At 42.7% G+C, this 15,457-nt stretch overlaps 1 protein-coding gene across 10 annotated transcripts in view; it reads left to right on the top strand.

The window, feature by feature from the left end:
• PFKFB2 (6-phosphofructo-2-kinase/fructose-2,6-biphosphatase 2) overlaps positions 1-12,879 on the top strand; it is a 33,401-nt gene extending 20,522 nt beyond the window's left edge. For 7 of the 10 annotated variants that reach the window (XM_089773589.1, XM_089773586.1, XM_089773580.1 and 4 more), the window contains exons 12-15: positions 700-829; positions 4,404-4,466; positions 5,244-5,317; positions 5,975-7,299. In XM_089773589.1, the coding sequence (XP_089629715.1) occupies positions 700-829; positions 4,404-4,466; positions 5,244-5,317; positions 5,975-6,268 (561 nt within the window). In that variant the 3' untranslated portion in view covers positions 6,269-7,299. The other 3 variants (XM_089773582.1, XM_089773581.1, XM_089773583.1) reach the window with 3 other exon arrangements.
• The last annotated feature ends 2,578 nt before the right edge of the window (positions 12,880-15,457 follow it).

Here is a 15,457-nt window from a genome sequence, read left to right as displayed (position 1 = left end):
TCCCTAGTGATGCCGGGCCCAGGGCTACCTCCCACCTCTGTTTTGCCCTGCCCCCACTCTAGCTCCCCTGTGTCCCTGCTCTGCCCCACCCCACATCTTTCTGCCCCTGTTGTGCCCCCTCCCAGCCCCTAATCCACCCCTTCCCTCAAGCCCTTGCCCCCAAACAACACGGCGGGGAGCTGCCAGAGCAGAATGGGCGGGGGCCGGGTTGCTCCACTTCTCGCTGCCCGCGGTGAGTGAAGGGGCGAGCCTGACCCCCTGCTGCCTCCCTGCCTGGCTCCTGCCCCCCTCAACTTTGGACCTGCCTCCCACTGCTTCTTCCCTCACGGCCTTGCAGCCTTTGAATGCAGCCTGGACTCCATCCCACAGAGGGGTGCACATGCTTGGGCCACAAAGGGTTCCATACAAATGATACCACTTAATCATATTGGGGCTATTTTACGATTTTGTTGGGGCTCTGGGACAACATAAGCGTCCTTCTGCATAGAGCTCATTGCAAGGAGAGAGCCACAGACACGATGTGTTAACAATGTACCTAGCTCCCTCCCCTCAGTGCTGTCTGTTCTTCTGTAACATCCATGTTGTAAGATTTTTAACCTGGGTTTTGGTGACCGTGGAGCAGTTTTAAACCTTGCTCTTGGCTCTGGCATTTCTGCTCATTTGTGGAAACCCCCTCAACCTCTTTCCCTTGATTTCTAGTCGTACCAAGACTTGGTCCAGCGCCTGGAGGCTGTGATTATGGAACTAGAGCGGCAGGGTAATGTCCTGGTCATTGCTCACCAGGCCGTTATGCGGTGCCTGTTGGCCTACTTCCTGGACAAGAGCGCAGGTACAAACATAACTTCACTCTGTGAGGGTGGGAGTTGCTGGTTACATCACAGGGAGCTTCTGGAGGGCAGGTTTGCATTAGTTAATGGTGGCAAAAATAGAACTTCTGAAAAACATTTCTCAGGAGTAGAATGTTTCCCAAGCCTCTTTTAACCCAGAGTGTCTATAGGTGCCTCACAATCCCGTCTCGTTGCAGTGCCATTGAAATGCAGCCACTTTGGGTGTGTAGGTTTGGGAAGGTGAAGCCTGTGGATAGGCCCCATTTTTGGGACTTGGGAGACATGGGTTCAGTGCCTCTCTCTGCCACAGATGCTCCTGTGACATTGGGCAAGTCACTTAATCAACCCCATGCTTCACTTTCCCTTCTGGAAATAGGGAGTGATAACATTTTACTTGCAAAGGTGGAGTTTCGGGAGAGCAGGGGAGGCAGCAGCCATGCATACCGGGACACGGCTTGCTTTTCATCCTGTTTCCCCAGACTGTCAGGGAGCGAGGGGAAAGTACTTGCATTCTGTGCATGTCTCTCACACCTGGCTGGTGAAGGGAGGAGACAGAAGAGCCAATCACGGAATGCAAGTACTTTCCCCTCACTCCCTGATAGTCCAGGGAACGGGATGAAAAGCAAGCTGCCTCCCAGGGTGCACGGCTTCCCAAAACTCCAGCCTGGTTCACATGGCGGGTGCGAGGAGGATAAAATCCATTAATGATTGTGAAGGTGTCAGATGGCCTGTGATAAAGACAGTGTAAGTACTTAGAGCATCACCCAGCCAGTGTCCGGTCAGCAGCTGGGTGTAGAGAAGGAAAATTATGGCTGAGAACATAGAGGTGAATTCCTAAACTTCTGAAGTATTCTCCATGATCTCTTTAAGATCCTCAGGGCAGATGCCTTTAGAGTCAAATGGCTGCAAGGGGCTAGGTCTGCACAGAAAGTAGACACCCACGGCTAAATGTTGCAACCCAAGGCCAAACATCTACACAGCAATTAAGCTGCTCCGTAGCCTGAGTCCCGTGAGCCGAAGTCCACTGGCACAGACCAGCAGTGAGTTTTTAATTGCGGTGTAGAATAGGGATGTTAAATTTAGTTTAATCAACTTATCGACTAGTCAACGGAAAATCCATTGACTAGTCGATAAGCGGAGGTTAGTTCCTGGCCCCGCTGCAGCTCTGCCTTTTAAAATATATTGAGAGCTGGCAGGCTCTTAATACATTTAAAAGGCTGAAGCGCAGTGGGCGGCGAGACCCAGCGTGAGCCTGGACAGCTGAGTCCCAGCTCACACTTGCCCCCCCCCCCCGCTGCGCACCAGCCTTAAATGTAAAAAGGCTGGAGCACAGCAGGGGGACCTGGTGTGATGCAGGGCTTGTGCAGCAGGGTTCCTGCTACCCCCCACCTCTTCTGCCCCCTTTTAAGCTGGCTCCCCCAAGCATCGGCTCTTCCCCTCCCCACTTTGCTGCCTCTGATAAAGGGGCAAGACTCCCTAGTGTAGACATACCCTAGGTGGGTGGGTCTCTTGGGATTTTTGCCTTAATCTTCAGTTTTCAGGGATGTCCGTGTCTGCTGTTGAATGCGACGTCAACTAAGTGGCAGGATAGGAACAAAAATACCCCCAAATCCCTACTGAAGTAGTAATAGAGATGTAGCCGTGTTAGTCTGGTCTTGCTGAAACAAAGCCTGCTGATAGGACTGTGTTGGTGGCCATGGTTTGGGAGGAATCCCAGCCCCTGAAGTTACCGGTAAAACTCCCATTGATTTCACTGGGGCTAGGATTTCAGGTTCTACAACTGGTGTGTCATCCTCAGAATTGGCAGAGACTGACACTTGCGAAGGCAGTGTGATTAGAACTTGTGCTGGACACAGGAAGGCTGCTCTCCACAGTAACCCTTCTTGTAGACTGAATAACAGCAGTGATGTGCCCATAGGTGGAGTGACTGGAGCCATGATTTGGTGGCTCAAGGAAGGACAAGAGTTGCACAAAGCTAAGTGATTGGGTAACAAAATGGCACATGACATTTAGGGCGTTTTTAGACTAGAGGGTTTTGTCGACAAAAGTGGACTTTTGTCAACAAAACTGTACCTGTGTCTACACTACCGCCGAGTTCTGTCGACAGTAAGTCCACAGAACGTGGCAGTTTTGTTGACCGTGGTAAACCTCATTCTGTGAGGAATAATGCCTTTTTTCAACAGAGTTATGTCGAAAAAAGGTGGTATTGCATTCACACTGTGCTTTTTCAAAAGAGAGCGTCTAGAGACTCTGTTGAAAAAGCGGCTTGTTTTTCGACAGAACTGGCTGTAATCTAAACACTTATTGTCGACAGAGGCTTTGTTGACAGAATCTGTCAACAAAGCCTCTGTCGAAAAAAGCCTGTAGTCTAGATGTACCCCTAATGTTGATAGATGTAAAGTAATGCACATTGGAAAAAATAATCCCAACTATACATACAAAATGATGGGGACTAATTTAGCTACAACTACTCAAGAGAGAGCTTGGAATCATTGTGAATAGCTTGGTATGCAGCGGCAGTCAAAAAAGCAAACAGAATGTTAGGAATTATTAAAAAGGGGATAGAGAATAAGACAGAGAACATCTTATTGCCTCTATATAAATCCATGATACGCCCACATCTTGAATACTGCATGGTTGCCTCATCTCAAAAAAGATATATTGCATTGGAAAAGGTTCCAAAAAGGCAACAAAAATAATTAGGGGTTTGAAATGGGTCCCATATGAAGAGAAATTAAAAAGCCTTGGACTTTTCAGCTTAGAAAAAGACGAGACTAAGGGAGGATATGATAGAGGTCTATAAAATCATGAGTGGTGTGGAAAAAATGAGTAAGGAAAAGGTTATTTACTTGTTCCCATAACTTAAGAACTAAGGGTCACTGGATGAAATTAATAGGTAGCAGGTTAAAGAAAAAGAAAGTTTTTCTTCATGCAGCACACAGCCAACCTGTGGAACTCCTTGCCTGAGGATGTGAAGACCAGGACTTTAACAAGGTTCAAAAAAGAACTAGATAAATTCATGGAGGAGAGGTCCATCAATGGCTTTTAGCCAGGATGGGTAGGAATGGTGTCCCTAGTCTCTGTTTGTCAGAGGGAAATGGATGACAGGGAAGGGAATCACTTTATGATTATCTGTTCTGTTCACTCCCTTTGGGGCATCTGCCATTGGCCACTGTCAGAAGACAGAATACTGGGGTAGATGGACCTTTGGTCTGACACAGTACGTCCGCTCTTATGAATTAAAGCAGAAGTGAAGTACACAAAGCGGATTCTAGGGGGGGTCCCTCAGGAGTACAGCAGAAGATTCTAGGAGATATAAAGAGAAATCAAGCCTTCTTCCTCAGTTTTTCAGAAAACAAAGGCCTTGGTCCTGCAAAGACTTACTTACCCATTTTAAATTTAAGCATGTGAGCCATCCTCTTGAACTCCATAGGACTTCTCATGTATTTCAAGTTAAGCATGTGTGTAAGTCCTTGGAAGATCCAGGCAAACTGAGGAACCACACAATTCCTGCAAAGTTCCAAGCTGTGCCCAGTACGTGCAGTTTTTAACTTCTCTCTCTCTCTCTGGTTTCAGACGAGTTGCCATATCTCAAGTGCCCCCTTCACACCATATTCAAGCTCACACCTGTTGCTTATGGTAAATATTTCCCTTTTTTCCACTTAACTGAATCTTTATGAATTTTCTGGACAATTGGACATGCAAAATTGTCATGCTGACCATTTAAGTACTATATTTGTTTTAAAAATGGGAGGGGGAGGCAAAATAAGAGAGTGAATTAGTTATATTTTAATAAATTGGGTAGCAACAAGTTTCTTGTTGTTTTTTAATAAAATGAGTAACAGTCATTTTCTTCTGAAAAAGACTCCCATTGATTTCTCGGGATTATATTTATTGACCTGTAAACTAGTCCCCCCCCCGTTCCTCCACTTGGACTTGTACCTGGGAATGAATTGAAATAGTTTCCATGTCATTAAGTGTAATCCACATAGCATGTGTCTTTGTATAAAGATTGCCGTTGTGTAGTAGCTTCACTTCTGCAGCGAAAACTACAGGAGAAAGTAATTAAAACATTGCATATGACATATTCATATACAGTGCTTTTTTTGTTTTAAAAAAAGGTGCCAGTACTCCAGGGGAAAAATTTGCTGAGCTCTGACTGGAGGTGCTGGTACTACTTCTGGAGGTGCTAGTACTGTATACCAGGCAGTACCATCACAAAAAAAGCACTGTTCATATATAATCCATATTGAATATTGTATTTAGAGGCACGTGTTCTTTACAAAAGAAGAAACTAAATTATTTCTTATTTCTGAAAACAACTGTAATAACTTGCCAGTTATTTAACTGAGAATAATTAATCGTGGAAAAAAAATCGAGTTCTTCCTTTGATGTTTCTCTTTTTCTATGGTGAAGGGTGTAAAGTGGAAACAATCACATCGAATATTGAAGCAGTGGATACTCACCGAGACAAGCCTTCTCGGAGTAACGTAAGTCGTGACTGAAAAATCCCTGCCCTTGATTTGGGTTTGGCCAGTTACAATATTGGAGCCTGCATTAAAGATAATATTGCAACTAGGAGTAAAATTATGGTCGAGTGCCTGCTTGGAATTTTCCATCCATTTCAGCCGTCACAAAAACTGCTTTTGACATACCATGTTTATGACAATAATTGACTTCCCTAGCCAGATTGAGCTATAAGATGACAAGAGACTCCTAGACTAGATAACATGACCTATAAGGAAGACTGAAGGAATTGGGTTTGTTTAGTTTGGAAAAGAGAAGATTGAGGGGGGACATGAGAGCAGTTTTCAGGTATCTAAAAGGGTGTCATGAAGAGGAGGGAGAAAACTTGTGCATCTCAGTGGGCCCAGCCAGGCTGGAGCACCCATCCCTCTCCCCATAGTGCGGTGCACCCGGGTTGGGCAGGGGACAGCTCTGGGCCACCAGTTAATTGACATCCCTACATGGGATTAGGCCTCAGTTGGTTCGAATGGGAGCTCTGCCCCCAGAGCAGAAGCAGAATTAGGTTTCCGGTTGTACTAGGTGGAAAGTGTCTCTGGCATCAGGACAATCGTGACGTGAACTTTGCTTTTAGATTGCGGTTTTGCTTTTCACTCCTTGTAATATCCTCCGTTTTCAATCAGAACAATCTTCCAAAGAGCCCAACCCCCGTAAGGATGAGAAGAAACAGCTTTACGCCTCTGGCCAGTCCGGACACAATAAAACGCACACGAAATTACAGTGTTGGGAGCAGGCCTCTCAAACCGCTGGGGTCTCTGCTATTCCCAGAGGCTCGAGATGGGGCTGATCAGCAGAAGCGACAAGTCGGTGTCCAAGTGGTAACTTCTCTACCTTACTACTCTCCCCCAGTCAAACACAGAACTAGTGACCAAATAATGGCTGATATTTTCCAATGGTCCTGCGTGATGCACAACTGAAACTTCTTGAAATTTAGGTGCCTTATCATCATCCTTGCTTCAGAATTGCTTCAGTTTACAGACTTCTAAAGAGTCACCAAACTGAGGTTCAGCTCCAATCCTGTAGGCATAAAACACCCTGCTCCCTGCAGGGTGAATGCTATTGAATAACACTGAGTTCCTGGTTTCTTTCTTTTAAAATACAATACCCTTTTCCAGACAGACAGGTTGATTTTAAGGGACTCCCTGCTTGTCCAAATCTCAAGTCAAATTGGTTAGCAGCAGCTTTGCATGCAGGATCTTGGGGCAGGAATAACAAGTAGTTCTGCTTCATTGTAAATTGAAATGGATTAGTCTGTGTTTGTTGTTCCAAGATGCATGCTTACTTTTTGCACTTCATCCTGCATGAATACTGAATTGTAAGTAACATTTTTAAAGCTGAGATTCTGATTCACCCGTGTGGCTTTGCTTTCACGCTGCTGATTTCCACAAGCAAAGAGATAATATGTGTCAATTTGGGCCTCAGTTCAGTTCTAATAATTTTACAGTGGTATTAGTAAAATACAGGCCTACATTTTCAAACATGACTGAGGTGGGGTATCCAGTTTTAAGATGCTTTAAAGAAGGCTACTCTTCAGTGGGCACTTAATGAAATGGAGTTGCCCAAAATACCTAGTCAGGTTTGAAAATTTGAGCTGCGGGTAATTTATTTTAAAACCTGAAAATTTCCCTTTAAATTTAGTATTTTAAAACCATTTCTCCAAGCAGTGGCATTAATGAAGCAGCTTATTCATGAGGAATGCACTGGATTGGATGGAGCCATATCAATGAGCATTCAGCCAACAAGCTGATTGATTGGCTGGACTTCATTTGTGCTTTAGGATGCAGTTTCCTTGGCTTGTATCAGGCAGTTGTTACTGATACAAGTTTGTAGTGGTCCCTCCTGTGCAGGAGATTCTGAGGGTTGTTTCTGTTTTTCCTTGTTTGCTGCTCTGCTTTTATATAATTATTTTTTAGTGTTGGTTAAAATGCAGTGTGAGCTATCCTTTGCTGTTTCTTTTTTCTTTGCAGCTTCAAATGGGAAATGCTTGCTTGTGAGTATCGCCAAACACAGCTTGTTTGTATTCTCTCTGGGTTTGTTTAGTAAGTAGGAATTCTCTTAATTGTAATTGCATGGAAACCAATTGGGGAATAAAAAAACCAATAAATGCTTGAGGCAGAAGGAAATCATTTTCCCCATAATCGTCCAGCAAATCAAAGAATCCATTGTTGGTGGAAAATCATCATAGGTGAAATTGATCATCTGCAGAAGCAAGAGCGAGGGTTGAAATGGAATTTAATGGTAGATGGGCTTCATGTTGACCATCTGCTGAGGGGTGAATTCACCCCAGATCAGCAAGATTACTGGGAGAGATGAATAGTGCCTCAGGTCCCAAATACATACTAGGTGTAACCCCCTAGAAGTCATTCAGTGCAATTAAGCCAGGGGAGAATTCGGCCCCAAGTGTTGTCTACAGCACAAGATGCAAGTAGCTGTAGTTTGCTGTTGAGTACCTACTTGAGTGGAAGTACCTATCATGATGAATAAATGGCAGATTACACACAGAGGTGGATGGCATTATGCAGCCCTAGTCTGCAAGTCTTCAGAACGGTTTACATGAAGACTTTAATACACTGGGGCTACGTCTAGACTGGCATGATTTTCTGGAAATGCTTTTAACAGAAAAGTTTTCCGTTAAAAGCATTTTCGGAACAGAGCATCTAGATTGGCACGGATGCTCTTCCACAAAAGCACTTTTTGCAGAAAAACGTCCGTGGCCAATTTAGACGCACTTTTCCGCAAAAAAGCCCCGATCACCATTTTCGCGATCGGGGCTTTTTTGCGGAAAACAAATCTGAGCTTCTACACTGGCCCTTTTGCGCAAAATGGGACTTTTGCCCGAACGGGAGCAGCATAGTATTTCCGCAAAAAGCACTGATTTCTTACAGTAGGAAGTCAGTGCTTTTGCGGAAATTCAAGCGGCCAGTGTAGACAGCTGGCAAGTTTTTCCGGAAAAGCAGCTGATTTTCCGGAAAAACTGGCCAGTCTAGACATAGCCTGAATGGAGAGTTCTGCTAGAAGTGGAGTAGCCTGAACCAGGAACTTCTTGAGTTCTAATTCCTGGTGGGAAACCAACTCTGAGGTCTTGGTCAAGTCTCTGACTTCCCCTTTCTATCCCCGTGTGATAACACTTGCCCATCTCACAGGATGTTTGTGATGTTTGTTTAATCATTGCCGAGTCCCAAATGGTGCTGGGCATCCTTGACATCACTTGACTTCAGAGGAAGGTTGAATTAATTTCCCACCTTGCAGGAGAAATTTGGTACCTTCACAGGACTGTGAGCTTTGTTTGCAAAGAGCTCCGTGAAGAATGCTATGTTAGTGTTACGTTTAATTTTTACTCTTCATTGGCTGTAGTTGTACTGGAGGGATGAATTGAATGGGGCTGAAAGATGCTGTAACATGTCTCTTTTTCGCAGCTAGTGAGAGAGCACATAAATATTCTATTATCCCTTCTCTCTAGGGAACCAGCCAACAAGATCACCTATGAGTCCTTGGTTTCTGTCTCAGCTACCAAATGAGGCAGTGGAGTGTGAAGTCTTTACTACCCCACTGTACAGAATGCCTGGAAAATGACCTATGCTGCTTCCCTTTGTGCCCGTGTTGCTTAGATCCAACTCTGCTGGTCACGAAGCCCTTTCTTGTCTTGGCTTTAAATGCTTGTGTGAATCTCACTGGCAAATGTCGATGCACCTATTTCTTGATGTACTTGATGTTTCATCTTGTACCTTGCCTGTGAAATTGACTTGCACAACTTTGATGTTGCATTTTATTTACCTTAGTTGTCAAACTGAGTTTATAATGTGAGATTTGGTTTTATTTAATGTCATTGTGGTTCTTGGTAGTAGACGTCTCTTCAGGTTTTGTGTGTGTTTAATGTCCCCTCAGCATTTTTACTTTCTCCTCTGTGAAGTGGACTCTTTTCCCTCTTTACATTTGTGGCACCTCCATTTAAATGCCTGTGGTAGTCCTCATTTGCCAGTTATTGAATAGTTTTTGCCTAGAGTGCTTTACACGCTGTGGCTGCCTACTGCCATATGGAAATGGAATGCAATGTGATTTATGTCCAGTTTTTTTTTTTACTGTGCCCGGAATGCACTTCTGATATGCAACAGTGTTTCTGTGGCTATGCTGACAAAGCAAATTTGCCTTAAGGGAGTATTTGCAAAAGAAGCTGAAAAATGTTAACTTTTTGACGGCTTGTTCTAAAGCAATGTCTCCTGGGTAACTATCTTGGCAGCCAGAGGAATGTTTTAGAATTGGGGTCTGGGAGTCAGAAGTTATGGATTCCATTCCGAGGTGTCCACATTGACTAACATTTTTGGTTTTAGCAAGTCATGTGATCTCCCTCTATGTTGGTTTCCTCTCTGGAAACGTCCCACCCCGCGTATAAGGCTCTTTGAAATTATCCAGTGGAAGGTGCTGGATAAACACCATTGTCAGGGGCTTTCAGGGAGACCGTTTTAACTATTGATTTTAAATTAGAGAACTGATCTTGAAACAGCTTTTAAAAAACTGATTTCCAATACTTTTTAATGGAGATCCTCTCAAACTTGGAGGGGGGAGGGCATGTCAAACTTTCAAGATCATAATGAGGGTCAGTTATTCTCTTTTTAACTTTTTAAAAGCACGTTTTTTTTAGTTTTTGTTTTATTTTATTTCATGGATCCAGGGACCAGGAACTACCCCAGGCAGAGAAGTGCCCAGGAATTGTCTCCACTCTTCCAGGCTCTTCCTCTTGAGTATTCCAATCATACTATGAGCCTAATGCTCTCCAGCACACCAGGGGACAGCCAAGACAAAATTTAGCTATATAGAAATTCATGTTTGCAATTCATGAGAGTTGCAGACAAATCCTTGTTACTGATAACATGCTGCTCTGAAGAATATTTATCCTGTGGCCTTCTCCATTTTATAGGCAATGCACTTTTCTTTCCGTTTCATTGGCAGGAAAAAAATAGGAGGAAGAAATACATTCCCCTTCTCCCCCACTCCCCGTGAAACAAAGGTTAGATGTTTTGTCCTATTTGACAGTTTATTGTAGAGCTGTGCTAAAATTGCTTTTTAAATTGTCATTTGCTAAGCTGCCTTAACTGACGGTTTGTATGTGGGAGTTGTGTGGCCAATTGTGTGTTCTCGTTTTGTAGAACTGTGTTCTGTGGATGGAAAGGAAAATGGTTGCTGGTTCGATTATTTTCTGGACATTGAACATAAATTGTAAGAGTGGAAAAATAGTGTTTCACAAAAGGGACTCCATTCATATGCCATTCTCAGAGACAGTACCAAACAAAATGGACTGCTTTGTCAGATTTAGGTCTTGCTGCTTTCAGATCACACTTCAACACCTGTTTCAAGCAGGGGGTGTTGTACAGGGTATTGAATGAAGATGAGCAAAATTTCCGTCCAGAATTGAACAACTTCATTTGAATGTCTACATGCCTTTACTGGCATGATCAGCCCTTATAGTTACTACATAGTGATCTGTCCAGGAGCTGTTTGTTACTCATCCTCTAGCAATAGGAGTTTGAATTGCACTTTGTAATTCAATTGATTCTCTTTAGCACTTTTACTGTGATTGCATAACCTCCCTGTTTGTAACCAGCATTTTATAGGCCTGCATTCCTTAGGATAAATGACTATGTTATGGATTTCAGGGAACGTGCCTTCTTTTGTCTTTTACTTTCTCTAACTTAACAAAGATTTTAAATAACAGATACCAGAAAAGATGTATTTAAATGATGAAGTACTGTAGTGACTGTTTAACCAAAGCTGCAATGACGCACAAAATGTCAATGGTTGTTGTTATATACTGAGTTAATATTTTGGGTATTGTCAGAAAAGTTATTGTGCAGAAATAGCACCTTCTTAGGCCAGCTCTCCACTTGCCGGAGGATCGACACTCTGATGATCGATCTTCTGGGATTCAATTTAGTAGGTCTAGTAAGACCCAGTAAATCAAACACTGAGGTTGCCCCTGTCGGCACAGTACTCCTCACTGTCATGAGAAATAAAGGAAGCCGATGAGAGTATTTCTCCTGTTTAACCTCTCACTGTCGGGCCACCCCAAAAATTGGTGCAAGGTTGTTGACTCAATCCATGCAATTTACATAGCTGGAGTTGTGTATCTTGCATCAATTTTCTCCACCAGTGTAGATCTGGCCTTAGTTAGCTCCCGATGTGTATCTAAGTCCCTCCCATCTGTTGACTTAACTGACACCAACACATCTGCATGGGAGAGCGAAGTAGATTTTATTCTGCTCCCCTACCCCTCGCTGAGGGGCTGGTCCAGTTCCCGCTAAAGTTGGTGAGAGTTTTTCTATGACCCGTCCAAAGGAGCAAGTCCCAGTAGAATGGTCGGACTAAGGTCCAATTGCAGAGGCCGTATTGCTGGAGATGAGATAAGAGACAGGAGGGTCCCAGCTAGGACTCCCAAATGGGAGCTTGTGTCACTGGCAATTCTGTAATATCATCTTTTTCGCTTGTAAATTGGGCAAATAAGATTTCTAAACAAGAAGGGTGAAATTCACTCCTGGACTGAGGAACAAAGCCTGCCTGCCACTTATGCCTTGACTTTGCACAGAAATGAATTGTCCTTCTCCTCCTCCCCCCCCCCCCCGAGGAAATAAATCTGCATCTTCCCCCCACATAATGTCATCTTAGCAACATTATTTTCTAACCATAATTGCACTTTAAGCTTGAGTCTCTGTATGAATAAGATGATGGAGAGGGGGTGGCATTTAGTCCAGCACTTCATGGAATTCAGTCTCTTTTTTTTTTCTAGTGGCTTTGTTTTGCACTAATCCCCATTGTGAATGTGTTGCTATAGACACATTCTTTATAGACTCCTAGCGTCTTATATTGGCATGGATGTGTTTAAAAAAAAAATTGCTTGGTTTTTTTTTCTGTTTAGGGTTCTTTTGGGTGGGGGAGGTTTTTTTTTTAATCAGATGTAATTTTTTTTCTGTCACATGTGGAAAATATGTTGTGTCCATTGATTTTTTTTTTCTGAATGTTTCGATTTTTCATCATTGAATCAATGACTTAGTTTGCTTCTCTTGACTGCAAAGCACAGATGATGATACTGTAAGAAAAATGGCACAGACTGATTTTACAAGAGTAGACCGCAATCTTCAGAAGTGCCCTTTATTTCTGAAGGGCGGGTGCTCAACAATTTTGGTAATTCAGGCCCCTTTTAGGTGACACATGTTGGGTGCCTAAATACATGAGTCGCTTTTAAAAATCTTGGCCATCATGAATTTCAGTTTATATAACTGTATCTCTGTAAAGTGACAGCTAGTTTTGCTCACATGAATGCATTCTCTGTATGAAATGCGTCAGAACATCATTCGCACATTTCCTGTACAGAAGGAGCATACTTGTAAAATCAGCAGAGCATTTCATGTGGTTAATTTTTCTTTTTTAAATATGAGCTTGCAAAATAGATATTGTAATGATGTTTCTGAACATTTGTGTTGGAAGTGTAAACTTTCTTGTGGATCAGATAAATAAAATTAAGTAACTTTGAACCATTGGACTGTTTCAGTATTTTTTTTCTCATTGCATGTTCCAATAAACTTCTTTTATACTCCATGTATGAAATGCCAACCTTCTGATATATATCCACTATGCACAATGATAAAGAATGATGCTTAAGTGAGTGGAGACTTGAGCTGTACTGTATATGCCCAAAGTTCACTCTCATCATTTCTCAAGGAAAACAGAGCCCCTTTAATTGTAACATTTGAAGATGCCATCTCTGTATGTCTGATGTTGTAGCTTAGATGGGAATTACATGCAGTGAGTTTGGAGGAATAACATTATGGGAAACATGCAGAGATGTTATTGTTTGAAACGGAAATGACTCTGAAGGAGAAATTAACGAGGACAAGATTGTGGTGTGAAAGATTTTGTTCCTAGAAGAGAAAATGGATTCCCTCTTGTTGATGTTATGGGTTACATGGTGTCAGCAAAACTCCCCTCTGAAACCAATAGGAATGGTCTTAAAATCTGCTGTGATGTCATGGCTCTGTATTTTATACTATTAACGTATTGTTTCAGTCCCATTGTCCAATGTGATTTTAGTGGCTTATCTCCAGTCATCTTTGCACAGTAATAATTTGTATCTTTTTTGATTTCTCATTTCTAGAGGATGCCTGGGTTATCGACATGGGGGTCTTGGTTTCATCATGAACTTGACTGAAAACTGAATGGACACTTGGAAGGACAAATCTCATCCTGGAATTAAAATGCATCACCAATTTCCTGGAGTCGGTGTGTTGGCTGGATTTATAGAAGCCCAGTATTTCTGAAAGTGAGGTTACTTTTTATGTGATTCAGTAAGGATTGTCGATGCTGAAAAGGTTAGCCTGAATTTCTGCTGCAGAAGAGCATTGGTTTTGCCTCCGATGCAAATGACAAGGAAGCAAGAGGAAAGTACTTGGATTCTGTGAATTACTCCTCTATCCTCTCCCTTCACCAGCCAGGAGTGAGATGCTTGCACAGAATCCAAGTACTTTCCCCCCGCTCCCTTATCAGGGGAACAGGATGAAAAGCAAATGCACAACTGCTGCCCCTCTGCTCTCCTGAAATGGTGCCTTGTTCAGACAACCCTAACCCCCCCCCCCCCCCCGAAAAAACAACAGTTCTAATCACCAGCTTTTCTATTCTTTTAATTCAGCCAGAGGAGCTGTGTAGGTCTGTAACTCTCCTCTGTGCAGAGAGCCAGCACAAAGCCTGTTTGCTCTGGAGAGCTTAAGGGGAACTTTGGTGCTTCATAGGCTTTGGGCAGCTAATCTGCAGAGAGGTGAGTATTGCCTGTAACCAATCCCTTTTTGCTTCAAAGGACTCTGATCCGCACTGAAGTGCAGTTTTGCCCCCAACTACCGTGAAAGCTAGCTCCCCCATTTTTATTTATGAAACTTCTCTAGTGAATTAGAGACAAGCCACAAAAATGAAGAAGAGAAAGCATGCTGGAGGAAGAGACCTGTGTGGGCTGTCGCATATTTGCATCCATGGTCACTTACTGTCTAAATGTGTGAGCATTCATCCAGATACACCTTTTGCTGACTTGCTTTCATAAGATGAAAATAACTCCATAAAGGGAACTACCAATGCCCTGTAATTTGATTATGCAAAATATGTTACCATCACTTTGCACAATACAGTATTATGAAGTTAATTATTTTTCTGTTATGGGTGAGCTTTTGGATCAGTAGGTAACTGGTATCTTTTACCTGCTAGAACGTATGAAAATAGCTGCTAATATGTTGACGTTGTAACTTTTTAGTCAGTACTAATGATGTGCTCTACAATAGAAACATGTTTTATGAAGCTGGGTCTGGTACCCTTCTGCGTCAGGAAGACCCCCTGTTCGGGTATGTCTACACTTGCATCCTCTTTCGAGAGAGGGATGCAAATGCAGACAAGCGAAATTTCAAATGAAGCACGGATTTGAATTTCCTGTGCTTCATTTGCATAATTGCGCACCTCTGCTATTTCAGAATACCCTATTTCGAAATAACAAATGTGGAGACGCAGTTATTTCGGGAGAAAACTCTTCTTTCGAAATAACCGGTAAACCTCGTTGTATGAGGAATAAGGGTTATTTTGGAAGAAAGGTTTTGGAAGAAAGGTAACCGCGTCTACACAGCCTTTGTTATTTCAAAATAGAGTATTCTGAAATAGCGGCAGTTCGTGATTATGCAAATGAAGCACAGGAAATTCAAATCCGTGCTTCATTTGCAATTTTGCTTGTCTGCATTTGCATCCCTCTCTCGAAAGAGGGTGTAAGTGTAGACATACTCTTTGTCCAGTAAAAAGTTGCTACCAAGCAGAACTAAGAGTGACAGATTGTAGCCCCTTGTGTTTTATTTAAGTCTGATATCTTTGTCAATCAAGGCATATCAATGTTTGACTTTAAATTGAGCTTACAACAGAGATGCACAATTTTAGAACTCTATTAGCACTGGCAACGTTATGTTGAGCTTTCTTCTACCATGAAATTCCCATGCTATCCACCTAGTTGTAGGTGAATAGTAGAATGGGTGATAAAATCAGGGATGTAAAACCCTTGTTCACCAGTTAAACATAACCTTTAACCAGTTAACTGG

Source organism: Pelodiscus sinensis, chromosome 27, assembly GCF_052426305.1.
Source record: "Pelodiscus sinensis isolate ZL-2025 chromosome 27, ASM5242630v1, whole genome shotgun sequence".
In the NCBI taxonomy this organism is placed as follows: Eukaryota; Metazoa; Chordata; order Testudines; family Trionychidae; genus Pelodiscus; species Pelodiscus sinensis.
This window is presented reverse-complemented; position numbering and strand designations above follow the sequence as displayed.